The sequence below is a fragment of the Passer montanus genome, unplaced genomic scaffold (assembly GCF_014805655.1).
Source record: "Passer montanus isolate IOZ18808 unplaced genomic scaffold, ASM1480565v1 scaffold129, whole genome shotgun sequence".
NCBI lineage: Eukaryota > Metazoa > Chordata > Aves > Passeriformes > Passeridae > Passer > Passer montanus.
In genome coordinates, this window is record NW_024359721.1 from 509,074 (window position 1) to 533,383 (window position 24,310).

General features: G+C 39.1%; 1 protein-coding gene across 3 annotated transcripts in view; it reads right to left on the bottom strand.

The window, feature by feature from the left end:
- Window positions 1-22,504, bottom strand: part of RPRD1A (regulation of nuclear pre-mRNA domain containing 1A) — a 43,128-nt gene extending 20,624 nt beyond the window's left edge. The window contains exons 1-7 of one of the 3 annotated variants that reach the window (XM_039698699.1): window positions 22,169-22,504; window positions 12,692-12,821; window positions 11,915-12,021; window positions 11,738-11,832; window positions 10,773-10,899; window positions 10,499-10,674; window positions 7,940-8,032 (exon numbers count right to left, since the gene is read on the bottom strand). In XM_039698699.1, coding sequence (XP_039554633.1) covers window positions 7,961-8,032; window positions 10,499-10,674; window positions 10,773-10,899; window positions 11,738-11,832; window positions 11,915-12,021; window positions 12,692-12,821; window positions 22,169-22,319 — 858 coding nt within the window. In that variant the 5' untranslated portion in view covers window positions 22,320-22,504 and the 3' untranslated portion in view covers window positions 7,940-7,960. Of the gene's footprint in view, window positions 1-7,939; window positions 9,885-10,498; window positions 10,675-10,772; window positions 10,900-11,737; window positions 11,833-11,914; window positions 12,022-12,691; window positions 12,822-22,168 lie in introns of those variants that run through there. The other 2 variants (XM_039698700.1, XM_039698697.1) reach the window with 2 other exon arrangements.
- Between the last annotated feature and the right edge of the window lie 1,806 nt (window positions 22,505-24,310).

The window sequence follows — 24,310 nt, forward strand, 5'->3', positions numbered from 1 at the left end:
ACTAACAAAATGTTCCGAATGTTTTCATTTAAGCATGCACCATCTCACTTCAAATTCTGAACATGTTATTCAAATTCAAAAAGTTGTAAACAACAGTTTTTTCTTCTTTTTGTGATGAAGGGGTGTACTCTAGTAGATAATAGGGTTATCATCCTAGTGTGCATAAGGTTGGGGGGTTTTATAATCAATTTGAATTCATAATATATTTCTAAATTACCAACCCAGTCAGAATATAAGAATCTGCTGTGATGCCAGTTTCACAGATGAAAGAAATTAAATAAAGATGCTTTTGTGCAAAAAAGAAATGTAATATTGAATCAGGCAAGAAAACAAAACAGCTAGTGGTATTGGGAAAGAACACCTGAAATACTGGCTCCTTAGATTACTTACTTTCAGAGAAACATTGTTTCAATGTTATTATTTCAGGCAATTATTTTACATCCACATGTTCTAACTTCATCGCAGTTAGTTCAACTCTCCATCTCACAGTAGCTCCCAGCCAGTGTGCATCATCCAACTCTCCCCTTTCCACCCCAATATTCCTTGATGTCTTCTACATCACCTAACTACTGTTGTGGCAAAGAACAGCGTAAGTTATGGCTGGTTCCATGTTCCATAGGCTGACTAGGATAGACTGAGGGGAGAAGAGCTATGAAACATTCCTCTGGGCCACTCTTCTCTTTACATATTCACAGAAGTAATTTCATCAAACTTTTAAGAGCTAAATAATTAGGATTGTTTCCCTGCCAAAGGAAAGAATTTATATGACTGGCAGCATAACTGCAACAGTCAAGTCTCACAGGAAATTGGACAATACCTGTAAGCCTTATGTAACTGCAACTCACTCTTTCCTCTTCTGCCAATCAGTGCCAGCAGCACCTGAGAAATACTACAAAAGCGTTCTGCCCTCTCTAATAAAGTCAACTTTATGCACTTTTTATGTCAGAGATACACCTTCATACTATATAAATAAAATTAAATTCCAAGACAACATGGAGTTCATTTACATGATTTATACATCATCCTGAGTTGTTTCTCTGCATTCTGCTCCTCCATATTTCAACCAATTTTAGTCCACGGCATTTCAAACGTTACAGTTTGGCAGTAGAAAAATTTTACCTACCACATGTCAGATTAATACAATATTCTTTACTTTCGTCAGAACTGAAAAACAGCATAACTGCTTCAGTCAAATGCAAAAGTCAATGTACTCTGGCTATCCCTTTAGTTCAGAATAAAGTTTACACACTTAACAGGTGGTGGTGCGTACTCCATGACAACTTCCATTTCTTCATGGCTAAGAAATATTCTCAGCAAGAACAACAGCTGTGGGATACATTGTTTTCTCACTGCTGCTAAAACTGCATCAACTGCTCTTACATCACACGGCCCAGAATAACTACGCATACAGCTCCAAATGACAGTCAAAGAGAGCTGGTGTTTCAACATGTTGTCCTCAGCCTCAACTCACTTTCCAAGTTGTTCTCTCCACTTTGCAGACATATGTACCATACACCAACCAATGAGAGGAATCCAGGTATGAAAAAAATAACCCAACTTCCCAAGACATTTTCAAATAAGTGCCATGGGAAAAACTAAACTACAGGTGCTACTACCTGAAAGGAAACATTACCCAAAGTTCTGTATTTCATCAACGAGCTTTAACAGAAAGACAGTTTTTAAGAACTAGATTTTTCAGCTCAGTCCAGCTAAGAATTATGTTACCTAAGAGTTTTCATCTTTCCTCTTGACCTACTGCACCATGAAGTGGCCTACTATTCTCCAAGTATTTTAGGAATGAGTCTTAGCTGGTTTTATTTTAAAAGACTGGATATTTTGAAGGTTAAATTACCTAGGTTTACTATATGAAGACATTAGTGTAACTGTGGTGGTTTGGTGATTTTGATTTGTAAAATTCAGTTTCACTGCGAGTCCTACTGAAGAGTATTTCCCCCCCTCTACATTTAGCCTTAGCTGAAGAGACAGATGTTGTCAGCAACATCACAATAAACCCTGTGATTAATTTAGTAGCATCATTACAGAAGATCATAATGAATTTGAACTAGGAAAACAGAATAGCTTTGGTTCCCAATTAAAGCAGTTCAACTACTAACTTCTTCATTTTGATTCATTAGCTCAATTTTGACAAAATTATTAAAACTAAAAATTCTGATCTGATGAAAGATTCATATGTATTCTTGAATGTCCTTATTATTTCCAGTGATATTTTACCCATAACTGATGGGCTTAGTAGTAGACAAATTTCAATTAAGGCTCTGGGCTTAAAGAAAAAAATAAATTTAAAAAACTGTAACAAAACCCAAAAAGCAACAACAAAAGCCAAACAAACAAAAAACTCACATGGAAAAGTGCACTGTTCTCATCCACTACAAAATGTTGATTGAAAACTAGGACTATTTCACTCTTAATAATGCTTTTTCAAATGCAAACATTTTGTCTTTAAGATGGCACCTATACTTCCTAATCACTTTGTGCAAGTTAACATTTCTTACTTGCCCTTATGCTGACTTGAAATACAACATAAAAGGCCATACATTATTCACTAATAGGCTCTGACAGCATTTGCTACCTCAGACCACTATGCAAGATGATTAATTATTTTCCTATGGAAATGTGAGTACAGTGAGATATCAACACTCTGTCAAAAATCCACAGTAACTGGATGCATATTTTCTTTAAATGCCACCTCACAGCTACTTGCTGTCCACCTGAAGACTTTCCTTGTTGTGTACATTCAAATTCTCAAAAGGTATCAGCTCTGTTTACAGCATGAGTGCCACTATGTTCTACACTGGATGTTACACAAATTTCTTAGTCTATGTAACACTGGAGCGGTTTTGAGTGAAAACATCACGTGTGCTGTAGAATAAAATCTATTTTGCATTGTTTCAGCAAGGCTGAGAAAAAGCAGGCTGATGTTCCAGCCATTTTCTTCTTTATTCTGTCGGAGATTTCTACAAGCAGTTCTCATCAGCCCTTCTAATCAATCAGGCAAAACATTATCAAAAATGCAGCAAATGAATGGAACTACTGTTATAGATCATAGTAAAGTATAACTTGAGCATGGTGCTTCCTTTTAACTTCACATAGAAGCTTGTTAGCCAAAAACCCCCTTATTTATCCTTAGATCACTAGATTTTAGTGATAGCAGAAAAATTAAAATAAATTTAAAAAACTAAACTGTAAAAGTTGTAGAACAACTTTTGAATATTAGCCCAACAACACAGGCCTTAATGTGGACACTGTTTACAGAGAACGCTAAGGAACACTGCTGTTGAGTCAACTGCATTTATCTTCAAATTCACATGGGTTTATTTTACTATTAAATGAAACTAGCAGAAGGCATTAGCTAAAGCAACATATTTTGATTCAGCTTTTTCATACAAGTCATCTCAAATTGTGAAGCAGAGCTTTCCAACACCCTCCCTTCCATCTCCTTTTTCATCCTTAACATTAAGGGTTTTTTGAAACTAGATTACGAATATTTCCTTAGTAACTCCAATGCAGAAAGACTGATGTTTAGTCTGGCTAGAACGACTACCTACCATTCAGTGTGGTCTTGTGTTCCTATTTAGAGTTTATAGCTGCTTCAACAAATAATTCCAAAAGCTTCTAATTGTGGGAGGAATACAAGCAGGGTTTACAGTTCTACTTTGTATTCAAAATAAAGCTTTTAAAAAAAATCTTTAAATTTATTATGTCCAGGAACACAAACATCAAGTAACAAAATATTTTAAAAAAATATTTAAACAATAACAGTATTATTGCTGGAAATTAAGGCTTGCAGAAAAGGTAGTTTGAACTTGAAAAATCTCACTGCTACTACCGACATAACATAAACAGACACTAACAGTATTTCCTACATAATTTTCACATATCTACGTTTTCTTTTTAGTCGAGCAAACTCCTGCTCAAAGCAAATACCTACTGCAGAATACACTACAGAAAAGTGACTTGCTAATCTACAGCTATCCTTCAAAAAACTTAAGTTAGAGCACTGATTATTCTCCTTACAATTTCCCATCATCTCAGATGTTTGCACAAGGTTTTACATACCTGCAAAACTTGTTCTTCTGAGGATGACACAAATAGATGCATTCATTTTGGTTAACAGTATGAAGTTTTTGGCTGGCAATAGCCAGGAACATTCTGGCTAAAAGTCTCATAAACAACAGCAAGTTCTACCTAGGCAAGTCCAGTATCTTCCCTCAGTATTTTTATAATGAATTCAAAATGCACTTCAAGGGTAATAAAGTAAAGTACCTCGTATCTTGTAGTATCTCATACATATATACTTCCCCCCTTCAATAAAAACTAACAAGTAAGTTGCAGAATGAATGCTAAAAAATTCCTACCCTTCACAAATAATAAGGGTGAAATAGATAAAAAAAGCATAAGAGCTGTAATACATTTATTACCTTGTTTCAAAACCAGAATATCTTGAATAACAAACTTATTTTTAGTTTACAAGGTTGAGCAAAGTATAACCTACAACTTGCTCAATTTGTCAGAAAAGCCAGGATTTGTATGCAAATATGTGGTAAGTCAATTTAAAAGGCAGAAGCCTTCAAGTGTTTCTGCAGCACTGAATGACAATACTGAGCTGTGAAGTCTAATCTTTCAGGTACAAACTCAGTAGCTCTATACTATGGTATCTGAGGCTGCAGTCAGTAAGCCACTTTATGAAAGAAGTACATTTATTGCTCAAGTACAGAGAGGTTGTAAGTTTGTTATGAAAGCAGTTCAAATTAGCATTATTCTGACAGAATGGCTGTAACACAAAGGAACAAAATGCACTGACCATTTGACTTTGCTTTGTTGTGTTTGACATAACGGCTGCTGTTCTACACTAGTCTTGCAAATTACTTCTACAAAACTCTACAAGTTTATCTGTCACTGAAAAAAGTGCTTATGGAAGGTAAGAATCACATCTGAAAGATAGGTCAGCAACCTGTAAAAACACTTAGCAAGCCTAAGAGATGTAACCTTATGTCTTACTTTAAACATCCCCTCACCTTAACTTCTAACTAAATAAACCTTAAGGAGAAATTACTATTTCAGTGATTACTTAATTCTTCCCAGTCACCTTTGTGTAGATAATCCAAACTACTGATCTTACTGAAATATAGTTTTGGTTTTTACAAAACACAACCCCAGTGCTGGTATTCAGTAAAAGATTTGCACTGTGAAACTCTAATAAAGCATTTACACTACACAAACCCTCTCAAATGGCCAACCTATAAGCAAGGGATTTCAACCAATCTACACAAATATTTAAGTATAGCGGCCTGCTCCTAAATTATATTTCATTTCGTACACAGCAGGATAGGGAGAGCTAGAACACAAAGAATACACCCATTAGAGAATACACCCATCTTTACCCTACATTTCTTTCCTGATGATGAAGAACTACATGCATTTATCTGAAAAACAGTGCAACTTACTTGGAACTGGGCCACTAGAGAAAGAAAGTAATTTCAGTGAAGGCTCTCCCCCCTTTATTATAGAGATCCAGAGTAATGTTATCCTCAGCCCAAGAATATGCGCCACGACTCAAAACATTTCCTTCAGCAGAAGTCATATAGTCCCTGAACTGGAAGCTCTGCCAAGTCAGCTTCAATTTTTGAAGCTGCCATTGTGAAAAATGAATACAATGCTTCATCATGTCAAGAGATCACACAGTAGAGTCTGTTTGTACCACTATCAGGTACTATTTCTCTTACCAAGCATGTACCAGAGGATCTGAAAACAGTCCTAGTGGGTTTGGATGAACCTTACTGACCACTTCCTGATACCTTCCAGTTACCAGTTCTGTAATCACTACACTGTTAACTGCTCAGCTCCAAATCCAAAACAACTTGAGTTACTGTGCTGCTGCCACATTTATGGAGCTGTAGATCACCTTCACTGCTGCAAATTCCACCCCATAACAAAAGACAATGTAGGGTTCATCCTACAAATCAATCTTCAACCAAAGCTCAGTAAAATAATTTAGGTGCTCAATCGGCAAGGTTACAAAGAAATTAATCCCAATTACCAGAAGTGGACTTGAAAAATACGAAGCATAATGGAATATATCACCCTAAGCACTCTGTCACTGAGCAAAAAGAGCTGACATACTAGCATACTAAGGATGAACAATGGGTTTAAAGAAAAAAAAAAAAGCCAGCAAGGAAATCACTACACCCTGTGATAACATGAAGGCTATGGTGAAGGGCAACAGTAAACTGTAAAACAAAACTTAGGGATAAGAGGTCTGTTATACCACTGCCAGCCCTAAACTGTTTGGTTAGTATTTTTGTCCACATTTGAAACCATTAAGTGTGAACTGAGTAGGAAAAAAAAGTCATTGAAATCCAGAGCTAAAGTCAAGGGTAACTGCTTGCTGTGTATTTGTAAAATTCCAAGACAAAATTAAAACCTTTAGGAAGGTAAGTCAAGCTATATGGAGCCATAAAAGCTCAACCATGAAATAAATGTGCATTAAACATACCATATTCTCTCGACATGCTAAGAATTACCATAATTAAAACTAGACGTGTGAGCGTAAGAATATGAATACTACTTACAGAGCTGTAGAAAATCAGAAATGCAAGATAGCACCGTTAAGTGTTTTAATTGAATGCAAGCTGCTAAATGAGAGCAGGCTTCCACGAGTAGCACTTTCCTCACAAAACTTTGAATCTAGTGACAAGATAGTCCCAAACTTAAAGTGGTAAACTGATAGAAGCATGCAAGAAACTGTACATCCACTATATGCTAAGTGTAGCAATACTACATCTTTCCATAAAGTCAAAATGAATGTGAGATGGTGTCTTGTGATCCCCTACTCACACCTGTTCATAAGTCACGTAAGATGTCCAACTATCAAACTTTTTATTTGAAATTTAGTAAGAGACTAATCACTATAATCCAAGAGACTGTGGGAGGGAGAGGTAAACACAAAGACACATGAGAGAACAATAAGTACTTCTCTTGTTCATGTCACTTTTAAGGCCATATTAATTCTAGAATAACAGGACAGCCTAATCAAAAGGACATGAGCCAAATTGATACCCAGATATGGGTATCAATTTATGTACCCAATTCCTTGTTCCTGTAGAACATAAAAATCTCATTTTATCCTTCAGTGACACCAAGAGACCAACCAATATTTTTGTTCAAAACCTAGGGGATGGGCAGGGAGATAGGAGGGAGATATAACACAGAGGGAAAGAGGGGAAAATCAACCAAAGTAGTAGAAAACAGGAATGGAATTAGTCATCAAAGGCTTCAGAAAAAAAGTGTTCCACAAAAATATTTCTGTAAAAATTTCCATTTCCTCTAATAGACAGAATCCTATCTAGCTAGAAATCCTAGCTGGAGCCACAGTACACTGAACCTTAAATATTTATACTGCTTTAAAACTACAAAAAGTGAAGGGAACAGACTCCTTGGTACAATCCTAAATTTGAGGGGGGTTCTAAAGGCACCTAAGTGCAACTATAAAGCACACCTTCTCTGTTACCTAATAAAGTGAAAGTTTTTCTATTGTGCTTGTAATGGAAAAGCCCTACATTCATCACTTCTCATGTCTGATCATGTAAACCCAACAGTGTAAGTTAAAAAGCAAAAGGCTGAAAAACTCTTGTTTTCACAGCTTTCTCCTTTCGGAAATGGCAGTTTACTGTAAGCAACCCCCCAGCTTCTGCCTTGGAATTTTGAATTATTTCACTGAAAGAATGTGAGAGTTTTAGGAACAACCATGTGAAAATTTTAGTCTTCAGTAAAAAGAAATGACAGTGGATAAATACTTATCCATCTCAGGCATAAACTCAGTAATGCTTGTGAGAATATACATGAAAATAGCAGAGATTTGGTATGAGTAGTTACAGAATTCTTCCTCCTCACGTTTTCAAAAACAACAGACAATGCAAGATTTTGATTCTTAAATTTATTTTTAGCAGGATGTGTTTACTAATGGATGGTGATCATTAGAAGATAGGTCCATGTCCACCACCTGCAACAGAAGCTAGACAGACGTTAAAGAAAACAATTTAAGAGTTAAAGATGACACTACTTACCCCAAACATACTTAAGAAAAGTCACCTACCAAGCAGTACAGTTAGCTCTTGATGCAGACATAACATTATTTACTTGTTATCAAAATTTCTTGTCAAGATTTAGCACATACATTACCTTGATTTTGACGGGAATCACACACTTCTGTTTCAGAAATAACTATTAGAGAGACTCTTATTCTTACAAAATTAAGAAAGATGGAAAGACTGGTTATGCATAATTACTTACCTGTAAATTATCTTTAGGAGATAAAAGAACTGCAAATTTAGGTCTAAAGCTTCTATCTAATGCTAAAAGCTACCGACAATTCTTTGGGAATTCCAATTCAAATTGTTAAACAAAGTTAACATCAGGTAATATTTCTAGACTCAACTAAGAATACATCCACTTGTTCCTTACTAAACCTGTTTGGTATAGTAAGGAATCAGTAAGGTAGGATCTCAGCATTATACTCACAGATTGATGATAGTAATTCAGGAAGAAATAAAGACTTTCTGTTACAATTGAGAGATCATGTTATACTCGGGAAAGTATCAATAGCCAGAAGTCAAACACAAGAAACAAGCTTGTCTGGAACAAATTATTTTCACCAGAAATGGAACTTGAACAGCAAAAGCTAGGGACAGACAGTTCAGGGAAATACATTCGCAAAGAATACATGACAGGCCCTTCCCAGTGCTATTTCAAATGAGAAGCCAAGAAGCAAGGTTCAATTTGAGCCATGGAATTTCCCAAATATGTAAAAACAGGGAGTCCTTGCTTCATCTTCACCAAAATAAATCCTACATTTGCTACGTCAGCAAGCCCTACAGACAACATCACTAAGACATCCTAATCTTATATTTCAAAACTTCAGAATGTTTATCAGCCTCTACTTCCCAAACAAAAAAGCACTACTGATAGTGAGCACGAAGGCACTTTACTCATCACTTGTTTAGAAACTTCATTTTTAGGTTCTTGTTTTTTGAAATCTCTTGGCTCAAAGGCCTTTATTAGTAACTGGGTTAACACCATCCTAGCTCATAGATCTGTATTAGGACATCATATTTATGCCACAATAATCAGCCTAAAAACATTCTTGCAGTGTAGTTCAACATCCTAGGACTTCACTAGTTTAAAACAAGCTCCTACAGACACTGAGGACTATCTCCTACTTTTTAAAGAAAGACCTCAAATTAGTCCAAAAATGAAATTATACTACATTAGAATTAAGTTCTTTAGCAGTCTAAACCATGTGAAAGACCATAACAGCCCAGTAATATGCAATTGCTTTGTCTCAGAATTATTAATTCTCTGATCTAGCAATATTGGGAAATTACACTGGTTTCTATTTGTTGAAAACCAAGAAGGGTGGAACCTGTTCACAGCTGTGCTACTATTTTTAATTTCTTTTAAACTGAGCTCCCTTGTTTTACAGAAGAGTAAATCTGTCTAAGGACTAAGTCACGGCCTTACTGTCACTAACTCACTATCCCGGCAGTCTACCATAACTACACAGGATGCAATTGCTAGTAATGAGCTACATAAACAAGTCAGTGCCTCTAGACAACCAGCCCTTCAATGAAATTGTTGGAACTTGTCCTTCAAACCCATTACACAGGCAGAGGGAAGGTAGGGCATGTGATGAAAAGCTTAAGGCTTCCTGCTCTTTTATCTTCCAGGTTCCATTATGCAGTTGGATCAGTTGCTATTGAAATCAGCACCACTGTGCATACCATCTATCTTACATGAAGCTGGTTGATATCCTTCCCACAGGATTAACACAGTAAGGTTGACAGGAAGAACCTTCATCAATTGCTTTTCTGTGAGGCACAGAGGAAAGGAAGTAAGTCAAGAAATAAGAGTAGGCTAGGAATGACACAACTGATCTGAATGATGACTTCAAACACATTATGAACAGCATTTTCCAGAAAAAAAAGCGTAACAAAATCCGAATCCAAGTTATGAAGATAAAGGTAAAGAAACTACTAGAGAAAGCAAATGTTCTTGACAGGCATATATGATGAAACCTGAAGAGTAATTAATGTTGGGACCACATATGCATATGCTGCAGTTACCTGGAATTAAATTCTTATCCTTTAGCAAATACATAAAAGACTTAGAAAAATGAATTAAAAGAGCGTGGAAAGAAAATGACACTATGAAGAATTAAGTTTGTAACACCAGGTATAAGACTTTCTATCTGCACTACTAAAACTAAGTCTGTAGGTATAACCAAGGCTGAAAAGCAGAAAGAGCTGGTTTAGTAGGTTTAGAGCATTAGAATCAAACAATGTGTTATTAACATGCTGGAAGCAAAGACATAACAGTGGCAATAAAATATTTATCTTTGGAGAGAAAATTTGTTCAGGCTAACTAAAAACATTTGCAAGAACAAGATTTAGTGAAGAAGAGACTAAAACAAAACATTACGCACTTCCAGCTTATGTTCTTTCTCTGCAAGGAACTCTTTTTGACATCGGAGAAAGTCTGATAACATTCGAGTTAGCTGTTTTCTATCATCTATTTCAGCTGCCAACCTGCCATTGTAATCCGCCAGCAACATACATGCATCATCTACCATTTTGGAAAGTTGCTCTCCAGATTCCTTATCTAAAAAGCAAGCAGAGAAAACCAGGTAAAGTGTGATTCCAATATGTATCATTAAGTTCATAGAAGAGCATTTTGGTTACCAGGCCCCCAACCCTCACCTGTTATTCTGTCTAACAGGGACACATCCTGGACCTCTATAGGCAAGGAAGCTATTCTCTGGTGAACTGCTGCATCCCCAGAGGCAGCATTTTCTAGTTCTTGTAATGCTCTAATGAGATCTGTAGTCTGGAAAAAGCATGCAAGATTGAGAACTAGTTTAAATAAACAGATTCTAGAACAAAACAGAAGTATTTTACAACAAGCTTATAGTATTGGTTTAATGGTAATTTTAGCAGCATTTACGTATCACCTTTACAGTCAAACAAAATAAAACCAAACCTTTAATCTCAGCACAACATTGCAGTGTTTCTAGTTTTAAAGGTCACCTTTCTACAAGAGCTTTTTCATTTAAACTTTTGGTAGAGGAATACTTATAAACCTTTTCTTCTTGACAGTAGTGATTATTTTACAGTACCTTTCATTTCATTATACATTTTTTAAAATTACTTTTCTTGTTGTTTTGCTTCACTATTGCAAAAGACTGTATCACTGCACTTCTTCTGGAAGTAGGGCTGATGTTCACAGAAGCCCAGATATCTGCTATAGAGAAACATACTAAATTGTGATGACTTGAGAACAGTCGTTCTTTGCTGTAACAGTTCAAGGCAGACAAGAATTCTTCACAGCCATTGTGAGTGAAACTTTGGGAAATATTTTATTTATAAATCCATAACAATCTTACACTCTAACACATGTGTTACTACTACCCTGAAAACCAAATGAGAACTCAATACTTTGTAGAAACTACTGCTGAAATACATGAACAAAGCTGGACATACAGTTCATACATCTGGGTTTAGTGTCAAATATGTAAAGTTACAGCATACCCTATTAAAAACTATTAAAAGTTTCAGGTGTAGCCACCGTTGCCCAGAAACAGAGCCCATTAACAAAAAAAAAGAGTAACTGAAAAATTCTATATGAAACCATATATAAGTAGAGAATTTTATAAACATGCTTTTACCTGAGGAGGATCAGTGGGAGAGCTTCGAGGTGAACAGTTATTTTCATCAACTTTGATCTGTTCATATGTGCGCTTCCTCACCTTCCTGTCTCCATCTAAATGAAAACAAACACAGCAGTCAGGGAAGCACCATTTCAAATAGGAGACAGAACCTTCATACACTCACAAAATACTTACACAAAGCTTGCCTAAGTTGTTCTAATACATCATTTTCATAAACAGACCTTTCTTCCCAGATAGACAGCACTCGGCCAAGGTGCTTCTTACAACTCTCATCAGACTCACTGTTACAAGGAAAAAAGCAAATATCAGCAATAGGTAGAAGTATAGCACTGTTTTATAATTATTTTTCACAGATCTTAGCAATATCCAAGTATCAGAAATCAATCAACCTCAGAAAATAACAAATTCACATTTTAGCAAAGATGAGTTCAATGTGCCCTAGCAAGCAGATGAAAGAAAAAGGGCCTACACCCAACTCCTTTTTTTTTTTTTATTAACCCATAAATCTGCAAACACTACAAATAGGTTTAAGTTGCTTCAACAGCTGTGTATCATTGTGAAGATAATCCTGTATCAAGACTCCAGCTTTCTCATGCATTAGAGGCTGCTGGGGAAAAACAAATCATGTAACACCCAGTAATGAAAAATGTCAAACTGTTGTAGCACATAACACAGACAGTAAGCAAGTCTTAGCTTCTTACTTCTTGGAAGGCTAACAGCCTTCCAAGGCAAAAAAGGGACTCAATGCTGATGCATTTACTATCAAACTTCATCCAACCATAGTAAGACTATCCAAGTTCACAAGAACACTGAATAAATGAAACTAACAAGATTTCAAGTACAGAAACAGCACATGAAGAACTAGACGGGCCAGAAGACATCAAGTGATGACTTCTCTAAACGCCCCTCAAATGCAGTGTGAAGGACACTGCACATACAAGTTTACTGTACCTTGAAACATGCTTAAAAGCCTCCACTATTACTGGAGCAAAGTCTTTTGTAAACTCTGGTCCTTTCCTTTTGCTGTTCTGTATGACATCATTGGCCAAGTACAGGAATGTCAGCTTCCTATTTGGTTTTGCTAATAAAAAGAAAAATTAAAAATAATTAGAAATTTTATTTCCTTCAACTAATACCTATGTATCCAGGCTCACACTGAATACAAACATCCACTCCCCCACAGCCTGAAATCAAGTGTGTTTTTCCCATTTTCATTACTGCTTACACCATTATACATTTTCAGTATTTTCATTTGAAAGACTTCAGTCACTCATTGGGTTTTCTCTCCTTTCTGCTCTCTTTGTTCAAGTTCTTCTTCCTTTTAGCATGACGCAACTTCCTTTTAGTGCAAAAAACAAACAGAAAAAATCCCCAGATATTCCAAAGTGTTCTTCATCCCCAAACTATTTTCAGGTGTTTTCCTGAGCCTTTTATGATTCCTGTTTGGCAGGCCTTCATGGATTTCTTCAAAGTACTTCAGCTTTCTTCTAAGCTTACTTAAATTTCTTACACTCATGAAGTCTCCTGATGAGGCACTTCACAGATCCACAATCACTCATGTGAAGAAACTCCTCCTTTTCAGTCTGAATTTCACTCAGTCTTACATAATCACTCCTCATTCTCACATTTAAGCAAACTGAACAGTCAATCCCCTAGTCAGTGTCCCTGTGTCACTGATCACAGTGATACTCCCCTTCCTCACCTCGGAATTGTTAAAACACTCACGAGCCAGCAGCTGTAATAGCACAAAAATGTTTTCAAAAATCACTGTCAAGCTCCTGTGGTGTAGCTCTTCTCCAAGCCCCTTAAACATCTTATCCCACCTCTCTTAATGTGCAATAGACTACAAGCTTTCAATTTACAAGTTGCTTCTCAAAATTTACTCTACGTTTTCTAAGTGCTCCTACCTGGGTATTTTCATTTACACTTCACCTAATTTTCATTACTCTACAAGTTTATTGGAGCTGAAACTCTTATTGTAACATTTCTACCCTTGGTTAACACTGGAATACCATTACCACCACATAACCTCAATATGTACACTCTGATTTTAAAAAGAGGTTTCTCCTGAAAGACAAGTTTTTTCTGCTCTCTCAAGGAAAGCAGCACTGTGGTAATGACAATCCAGGATTTCTTATAATTTATGCAAGCAAATATGATTTGATTTTGTTACTTTCTACTCCATCCTTTCAAAAATGCATAACTACCACCCTCACATATAAAGAGAAAATTCAATGTTAATATGCTTTCACTCAAGGGAAATGCTTTTGAGAATAAATTTTGCACTACAGAAAGACTCCTCTGAAGGATTTCTCCTTGAAGTACTGAATTCTTTCCAGTCTCTTGAACAGACATATCTAACAAGTTGGGAGTTCTGGATTGACTGGAGAAAAACCCTCTGTTAAATGTAAAAATGCACTTTGCTTACAGTCAAGGTAAACTAAAGAATAGGAAACAAAAAAAAAAAAAGCTTGGAAGTGCTGGACACACTCTATTTAGAGTCTATTTAGAGACTGCTCTAAACAGTGAAATCACCACATGGAAGCACACAAAAAATTAATCTATTTTGGTCGAAATCTGGCTAACCTATAATGTAGGTTTTACAAACTTGCGCTGCTCAATTTCTATATTTAAACCTGACTGATGATAAAACAACACATCTCCCATGTTCCACATGAATCAGAGTTCTGACACCTAGCAAGTTTTGAATTATTCAAAGAGAGAATGTCAGAAAACACATGTTGTCTCATAGGCATAATCAACAAGTAACTGAAGTTTACCAAAGATGGCCCTGCCCCCTCTCTCAGTTCTTAAATAAGCCCAGAATTAGGATTCAGGCTCTTCCCCATCCTATATCCTCTGGAACTGCATGCAGGACAGGCCCTTGTCTATGCATTCCACCAGGAAAAAAACCCTCATTTTTTAATCCTGAGTGATGTAACCCATTTGTGAGAGACCCTAAATTCCTACTTTCCAAAAACAGCAAAATCAACTGGGCTGGCAAAGACATGAGATGGATACACAGTGACATGAAGTCAGGTAATGCTGACTCTCACAAAGCCGAGACTTTATCTATTCACTACAGTAAAAGATTGATGTATCACATTGGATAAAAGCATCCTAAATCACAGAAAGTCACTTTCAGGCTTACTTCCCTGAGTATTACCTTTTCAACTTCCTACTACAATTCAACATAAACAAAGCTGTGCAGAATGAACAGAAATCCTCGACCCACTATTAAGCTATCTGTGCCTTTGGTTGAAAATTTTAGTGTTCTACCCTTATCATTCACAAGGAAAATGGTGAATTAAAATTTAATTCCTCTTGCTTTAAGAATGTGCTGCAAAAAATTCCAAAGGTAAAAATTATGCATAGTCTTGAGAAGGGCTCCCTCTCTCTTCACAAATCTTCAAGACTTCCATACTGGTCTATTGGCACTATGCCTTGCATGTGAGACTGAAGTGCAACGTAACCTCTGGCAACTGAGACTGACACCCGAGCTGAAAACATTCTACTGCTAGCATGACTATAAATTGACTAGTGATGTCTGAAACAAATTAAATTCAGGATCAAACAGATCTGTTTTGGAGAAAGAACTATGTTTAAAGCATCTCCAGTAGCAGTGAAACTAACTTCCCAGCCCGGGGCACTGATAAACCTCAGAACATCAAAATGGATCAAACAGACAATTTTTGAAGGTCCTCAACACATGGCAAGGCTAATAGGAAAAGCATTCTTCCTGTCAGAAGAAAATGAAGGGAGAAAACCTGCAAGAACCTAGGTTGAAGAAGGAGCTGAAAGGCACACACTGCCTGAATGTACAGTGTTAGAAGTACATCTCTGTACCAACAGTACCCTCTGCAAACACAAAATTGCCAAGAAATCATCCGTGTTGGATTGAGTCATCTTTTCAGAAGCTCTGTGCAGAGCTCACATAACTCCTCTGCTCGTTGCAGCTAGATTCACCATTCAGCCACCAAAGCAGCTCCCTGAAGCACTGGATTCTGAAGTATTTTAATATGTCAATAGTGCTGGTTGGTGTAAGAGCCATTTTATGCATATTACTCTTGAAACATCTTCAATGAGACTACATGGGATTGGCACCTTGTAAATGAAACTATGCCTGTATCAAAAATGTATCTGACATGTTTAAATGCCAATGAATATTCTTCAGATAATAATGATATTTCAGCAACAATTAGCATACTGAAGATATCTGCAGTGGAGACAACATTATCAAGTCTTAGTTTTTGGCAATCCATTCTTCTCAGGCCTGCCTGGGTCCACCTGGTTCTCTAACAGTTCAGTATCAATGCCTGACATTATTTGCTTTAATCCATAAGACTTAGAGAACTCTTAACACTGACAAGCCACCACTTTAGTGCAAGTAACCAGTATTTTACCCTGAAAGGCAATAAATCAGTCATTTTCACCGAGGTTAGCCCTGGCAATCAAAGTCAGTATAATCACCTGTATTTGTCTTCTCCAGATTTACCTCCTGCATTTGAAATTGAGCTCCCATGAAGTTTGCTAGAAACATGCCCATTAGTTTCATGCTGTTTTACACCTAGAGCCAACAGATTTTTGCTGTCACGGATATACTAGAAGAAACTACAGAAAAACACACAAGCGTAAGAGATTTCAATTACATCCCACTACAAGTGTACAGACTGACTGAACCATCTGAAAATGTTACATCAGGCTGTGTGGCTTTCGACAGGCCAGCTCTGCTGTGTCAGCTGACCTTGAAAGAAAATACCTCCTAACAAAAGGGTTTGAGACAATAAGCATCAGTATGTTAAAATCTCACAACAGTCAGCAGCCCTAAACATTTCATTAGCATACTTAAGTTCTCTAGTACGGATTCAAATAAAGACTTCGCTAAATCGCTTTCGAATTACTTTAGTCTATACACATGCAGGACAGTTTATGAGTGCCACCACTTCTCCCAAAATCTCTGGAACACTCTCACAGCATGCTTCACACCTTTGCAAGAGGAGCTCGTGACATCTCTGTAAATATCTGACAAGCTTTCAAGCTTTTTATTACGAGACCAATTATCGTTAAGTCAAGCAGCACTGAAACTTGAGTGCAAGATCACTGATCCTTCACACTGCAGAGAGCTAACCTGGGTTTTTATGCAAGCTGACTAAGCAGAGCATCTTTGGTAATATGACTCTAAAAAGCCACTTGAGAGGCTGCCACCCGAAAAGCCAATTTAAAAGACAACATAATCCATAAAAGGCATGTTGCACAACAAACCCTTGACCTTAAAGTTCATTAACCTTCTACTAAGAAAAGGTTAAACTAAGCGTTCCACCCTGTGCAGTCACTGGGTGAATTTTACCAAGGTTTGATAATTGCTGTGTTTTCAAAGAGGGAAATGGGATTGCCCATTGAATGCGTTCAAGGTTTGAGAGTCTAAGTATTTTGACAGGGTTTGGAGATGAGTAACAAAGGGAACACAACACACAGCCACTGCTGGGAATAAGGCCATTAGCAACAAATTACCACAGGAATGCCAGAAAGCTGGTCACAGACCAAGGAAACCATTCCAACATAATTAGACTGCAGAAGCTTCCCACAGCACTTAGCGCATCCTGAACTACCTGAACATATGACACAAACCAATCCCTTTCATTGCCTCACGTGGCAGGTAAAATGCCAAGATGGATATGAATCAACCGCAACAACAGCTGCAGGATAGTAAAAAGACCCTACAGTTAAGTATTCAGAACGAGAAAGGTGAAAGACACACAGGCTTGACACTACACAACCCAAATATAGTTGTTTTAAATAAAAGGCTCTTATATTGCCACTCTGCTGCTCCTAACTGCAGATCATTTTTTGTAAATCATGTACACAGCAAATAAGTTTTCCTAACTAGACTCAACAACGCCCATTCATCTGAAGTTTTGCCTGTTGCTCTCCAAACCTTTTGGCGTGGATGGGAAGATTGATATGGGCATAACCAAAAAATGAAATCCAAAAAATGAAATCCAAGAGCCATAGTGTTGCTTCTCTTAAATAAAAGAAACCAAAATTATTTGTTCTCTCACACTGGACAATGACACTATACTACCACTAAGTAAAATAATCTTACAATCACCAGAAAAGAAAGATTCCTCCTCCTGGCAGAAAAAACTACACTACATGGTACAGAAAATAATTGCTTTAAAGTGGGTACTTGCTTCCTGCGAGCCACTTCCCATCTGCAAGACAATATATTGCAACCACTTTTGGCTGTAATCGTGCTCAAAAACAGCTCAGTGTTAGAGTAGTTCAGATGTAGTACAACTTTCAAATCTGCTTTAAGTGTTGCTAGGCCTTCTCAATTTACTCGCTAAAATCTGCTATCTTCCAAGTTTCAGCAGCTGCCACAACAGCCAGTACCCTCAGAAAAATATACTTCATCAGTGCCAACAGTTATAGTGGATGAGGACCCCAGCACCAGCATATGTCCCAGTGGCAGAAGCTGTAGGCAAACCATAAATACGAAGAAAAGATGTAGCTTCTCATACCACTGAAAGAAGAGTGGTATGAGAAGCAACACCAGGAAAAAACGAAACAAAAATACATCTCCCTGTAGCAGCCCAGATGTACCTACACAACTGTGGCCCTCCTAAAGGCAATACACAATGGCTCTACTGACCTAGATAAGCTGTGGCTGTGCAGGGAAGACAATGATCAGTGTGACACGGGTGGGGTGACACTTGACAGCCTAAACAAGAGATCAAGCGATTAAGGAGGATGGGGGATGATCACGATCAGTTTCTGTTACTGACTTATCATTGAGATGCCGTGTTGGGCTCTGAAGAAACAAGACACTTGAATCTGAAATTAGGTTTAAAGATACAACACAACAATGTCCCGCGAAGAGCCAAGACTTGGACACGATGATCCCTGTGGGTCCCTTCCAACTCAGAATATTCCGTGCTTACTAAAATGTCACTAAGAAATAAAAACAAGTGACAGAGCTGAACCTGGAAAAGCTAACAGAAAATGAGATGACAGGAAAAGATTCTTACAGATAACTAACTGGAACTGAAAATAACAAATCCCATATTACAAACATTTAGCAATTTTGGGTTTTTTCCTTCAAAAAATAACACATTTTTAACCAAGTACCGCAAATCGCACATTGAGCCTGCTGAACAAGCAGTTACTGTTCACCCTTGAAGACAGATGCTTTGAATTACAGAATTGCAATCTTTCATTTCCAAAAATGAACAAACAGGTAGCAAACCTCCACAGTTGCAGAGCATCCTGAAACCAGGGAGCAAGTGATGTATGCAAGAGAACACACCTGACTGCAAATAACAAAAAATAATTCTCAAGAGACTCCATCTCAGAGGAGCCTATTCAAAGGCGTTTCTTCCTAAGGGGTTTCCCAGCAGCCATTCAGTGACTGCAGGTTCATACAACAAATTTGTTATGCCACTACTCAGTTTAAAAAGAAACCCTATAAGTCATTCCCTTTATGGATACACAAAACTACAAAGGTTTAAATGGGCCCACCAGTTGCCTCTTTAAGTGACTGAGGTAATCACAAGTTAATTAATTAGTACTACTTAACTACTGAAATACTGAATAAGCTTATGACTCCTGAGTAATTAACTACTTAACTTTGAGAGTTACATTTCATACCTCTGAAATCTAGCTGAAGCAGGACCATTTCCCTCAGTACACGCTTTTCAAGAAAACCTGTCCATGAAGGCATACTGAACTGATGATCCATAGGGATGCCAGAATATGGGACCTGACCACTGCCAATTAATCCAAGTAAACAGAAAGGCACTAACATTTTATGCTGTCTAAATTATATGCAGATTTGAAAAGTTTTCTTTTCACCTCTACTATAATGTGGCATAAAGAAAAAAGTTATTTTAAATATAAAAGATTCAGAGCTAAACATCTAGGAAGGAAAGAGCTCTGATCTTAGGACATGTCTTTATGAATAGCTAGAGACATGTTCAGAAAGGCTCATGAAAGCTCATCTGACGTGAATGATCTTTTACCAAAACTGAAACCATCCAGCAAAAAATGTAATATCATTGCACTGTGTTCAACCCAACTAGTTATACAACGTTCCTGAAAAGCAGTGGGCTGGAAGGAAGGTCTGGAGAGGCGGGGTGACAATAAAAAAGGGGATACAATGAAACAAAATAAAATCTAGAAAGACAAGGTCCATTTTCAGTTCCAGGACACTACTGGCTAGCAATAACAGCTGACAGTGTCAATAATTTTGATATCCATATTCCCCAAATAGAGGCAGTTTTCCTCTAAGGTAGGAGAGAAATCATTTGCTATGGCTTGAATGACAGGCAAGTCAGGAGCCTTAAACTTACTCTACTTATGGCCTCATTTCCAATATCCTACTTTGTGGTGTTTTATGCACTCACTTCACCACAGGACAGTTGTTTTCCTCTCATCCTTCCCATGCTGTCTGCTTAGATGACTACTTCCACCTTTGGGGATTGGGCACCATCTTACAAATCTGTGCAGCAATTAGCCAGAAGTTAGTATCAGGTAAATGCAAGCTAACATTTATTAAGCTCAGATATTATAAGAGATGGAAAATTAAAATACATCCTGTGTGTATTAACTATGGCAGCTTCAAATGAAGCTTCCTGTCTTCCAAAATAAAGCACTTCACATAGGTCTAAAAGCCCAAAGGGTCAGGACCTTGAAAGCAACTAAACTACTCCTATAGCACAGGTAGGGTTTCACATGCTTTCCACAGACCCTTGAAAGCTGACATCCAAAGAGAGGTCACAGCAAAATTTTACTTTGAAGCAGCAAAAGCAGGACAACAATGTCAATTAACAAAACAAACCCAATTATGGCAGCTATTCTCACCAAAAGCTCAAAAGAAGGTTGTTATCCTTGCCTCTCAATGCCCCTTTCAGACACATAGCACAGGTTTCAAAGATTTCACTTCATTTCTCTCTTAGTCAACCAACACAAGAGGAAAATTAAAGTTAAGGACTGCCCATTAATATCACAGAATACTATGAACTAATATTGTTCATGATAATTAAGATGAGCAACCAAAACTGTGTGTCTATTTCATTTAGTTTAAGATACCTTCCTGGCATAATTCAAAACCCCTAACATTCCTGTTGTTTGATTAGAAGGCCCAGAAATGTGAAATGTTTCAGACACAGGTGGGAGATCCATTGTTCATTTGCTCCTGGAACAAAAAAAAGCAAGCCTGCAACTAACACAATGAAAATGAGCTTATGTCCCAAGATGGAATATTGCCACCAAGTCAGTCTTTCTTCAGTCAACACGAAAAAGAATTTAATTCATACCTCAAAGTTCAAAAGACAACAAATCCCAGGAAAAGAGTATCTTAAACAAAATCACAGTAGGCATATTATACTATACTCTGTGGTTTCTTCCTCTTTCTTAAGTCCTGTAATGCCTTAGTACTGTTTTTCTGCTCAGTCTGAAAGACTGAGACTTCCATTTTTCCCATTAAAGATCCATATATTAGTGAGGCTCCAAAGGAAGCTACTGTAAAACAGCATCATTGTGTAGATCGAAGTGGAGTTCCAGTAAGTGAGTTTTCTTTTTCTTAAAAGAACCAACTTAAGATCAAGTTAGCATCCAGTCATGCCAAATAAACCTTCATATGCCAGTTCTCCCTCTCACTCCCTGAACCACTGTCTACAGCTGCAAGTTCTTTCCTGTTAAACAGAAAGCCAAATTAGCCTTTAAGTCTGCACACTGATCACAGCTAAAGAAACTCAAGTTTTTATTATGTTAACATTGGTATTAACCATCTGGCAAAACCAGGAAGTTAAAACCACTTTGGATACATTACAGTGCTCTTCCCTCAGTGTATTCCCATCCTCATCTGCCCTTCAAGAACAGTTTCTGGCACGAAAACCTGAGTAGACATAGAATTCAAATAGTATTACACCTAACCATCACTACAGACGATGAGGAAAAATACCCAAAAAGGCTCCGTCTTGAAAGAGCTGTAATTAATATAAACAACAAAAAGCTCTAAAACCCCGGCTCGCCGGATTCCTTCCGGTTTCCCACTTTCCTTTCTCCTTAAAAAACGGGAGATAGAACACAAGGGGCAGGCTCCTCAGGGACACCTCTTTATGAGGAGACGGGAAAACGGGAAGAAAGGAGCGAGTGAAGCGGAAGAAAATAAAAGGGAGAAGAAGCACCTGCCAGCCCACGGAAACGGAGACCCGACGTTTAACGCTGGCCCCAACAGTTCCGCCCTCCCCGGGCGCTCAGGCCTACCCTCCCTCTCTCCCCGCCCGCTCCCCCGGCCTCGCAGGCCGCGCCGCCTCCCTCCGTCCCTCCGTCCCCGGGGCAGCCGCGCTCCGGAGCGGGCCCCGCCGCCGCCTGTGCCTCCCGCCCGGCCCCGCGCCTCCGGCGGGCCCTGCCCGGCCCCCGGCTCACCTTTGCGCAGCTCCCGCTCCCACACGCTGACGATGAGCGCCGAGTGCTTGCGGTGGTGGATGAGCCACAGGCTCAGCGTCTGCACGCTCTGCTGCGAGTTGCTCAGCTCCGACAGCTTCCGCTCCAGCGCCGCCTCCGAGAATGCCGACATCGCTGCACCGCGCTGGGCCCCGCCGCTCCGTCCCGTCCCCGCCGGGCCGCGCTCAGTCCCCGCCTCTCGGCCCCGACGAGGGAGGAGCCGACGGGCGATTCCCAGCGATTCCCGCCCCGGCGGCAGCGCCCGGCGCCAACAAAATGGCGGCGGCCGAGCCCCGTGGGGAGCCGCGCGGCCCCGCCCCCTCACTTCCGGCCGAGCGCGAGCTCCCGCTGGAGCAGGGCTGCTCGGGAATGGGATCGCTGGGGAGTGGGATCCCTGAGGGATGGGATCGGTCCGTCAGCGCTCTGCCCTGGGAAATAACTTAAAAATGCAAATGTAAATTTGCCCCCAGAAGGCAAGCCGGGCCCTACGGTTTCTTTCACCCCGCAGGTTACGCATTACAGAATCGTTGTGGTTGGAAGGGAGCTCTGGAGAGCATCCAGCCCAACCCCCTGCCGAGGCAGGGTCACCTGGAGCAAGTTAGACAGGAAGGTCTCCAGGTGGCTTTGGAATGTCTCCAGGAAGGGAGACTATAATCCTCCTGGGCAGTCTGTTCCAGTGCTCTGCCACCCTCACCATAAAGCCGTTCTTCCTCAGGTTAGGATGGAACTTCTGGTATTTTAGTTTATGGTCATTGCTCCTTGTCCTGTCACTAGGTGACAATGAAAAGAGTTTGAGACCTTCCTCTTGGTATCTGCTTTTGAGATATTTGTCTGTATTGATGAGATTCCCTCTCAGTCTTCTTTCATTCAGACTAAACTGACTAAGACTGAGGCCGTCTCTTCCTAAGAGAGATGCTCCAGAACCCAAATCATCTTTGTGGCTTCCACTGGACCATCTGCAGCTCCTCATCTTCCTTGTGCTCAGGAGCCCAGAACTGGACACAGCACTCACTAGGGCCAGCTAGAGGGGCAGGATCACCTCCCTGCACCTGCTGGCAGTGCTCTTCCCAGTGCATCCCAGGATCCCACTGGCCCTCTGGCACTGGTCAGCCTGTCACCCACCTAGACTGCCAGCGCCTTTCCAGCAGAGCTGCTCTCCAGTGCTGGCACTTGGGGTTCTTCCTCCCCAGGCACTTACTGTGACACTGCGTGTATGGTATTTTACATTTGCAGGTAGACACATACTCCACACAGGTGTCTGGCCTCATTTCTAAAAGCTGTCTCTTTTATTTTTGATTTCTGGCACTAACATTGTCATGTGACACAATTCTACTGTTCACTGGCAAGATTTATGTGCAAAAATGCTTCGTCTTTGTTTTTGCTCCTTAAAGCGTCATTGCATTCTTGCTACTTCTGCTATTTTGGCTATAGTGAATAAAAATTACTGTCTGCTTACCTTTACATTCTTTTCTAGATTTTTTTATTCCCCAAATAATCTTTGTGGCTTCCACTGGACCATTTGCAGCTCCTCATCTTCCTTGTGCTGAGGAGCCCAGAACTGGACACAGCACTCACTAGGGCCAGCTAGAGGGGCAGGATCACCTCCCTGCACCTGCTGGCAGTGCTCTTCCCAGTGCATCCCAGGATCCCACTGGCCCTCTGGCACTGGTCAGCCTGTCACCCACCTAGACTGCCAGCGCCTTTCCAGCAGAGCTGCTCTCCAGTGCTGGCACTTGGGGTTCTTCCTCCCCAGGCACTTACTGTGACACTGCGTGTATGGTATTTTACATTTGCAGGTAGACACATACTCCACACAGGTGTCTGGCCTCATTTCTAAAAGCTGTCTCTTTTATTTTTGATTTCTGGCACTAACATTGTCATGTGACACAATTCTACTGTTCACTGGCAAGATTTATGTGCAAAAATGCTTCGTCTTTGTTTTTGCTCCTTAAAGCGTCATTGCATTCTTGCTACTTCTGCTATTTTGGCTATAGTGAATAAAAATTACTGTCTGCTTACCTTTACATTCTTTTCTAGATTTTTTTATTGTCATCTTCAGTCATTTTTCAAGGATTCTCTGAACAAGGAAGGTACTCTGTGCTACTTAACATGAGTAGCATTCCT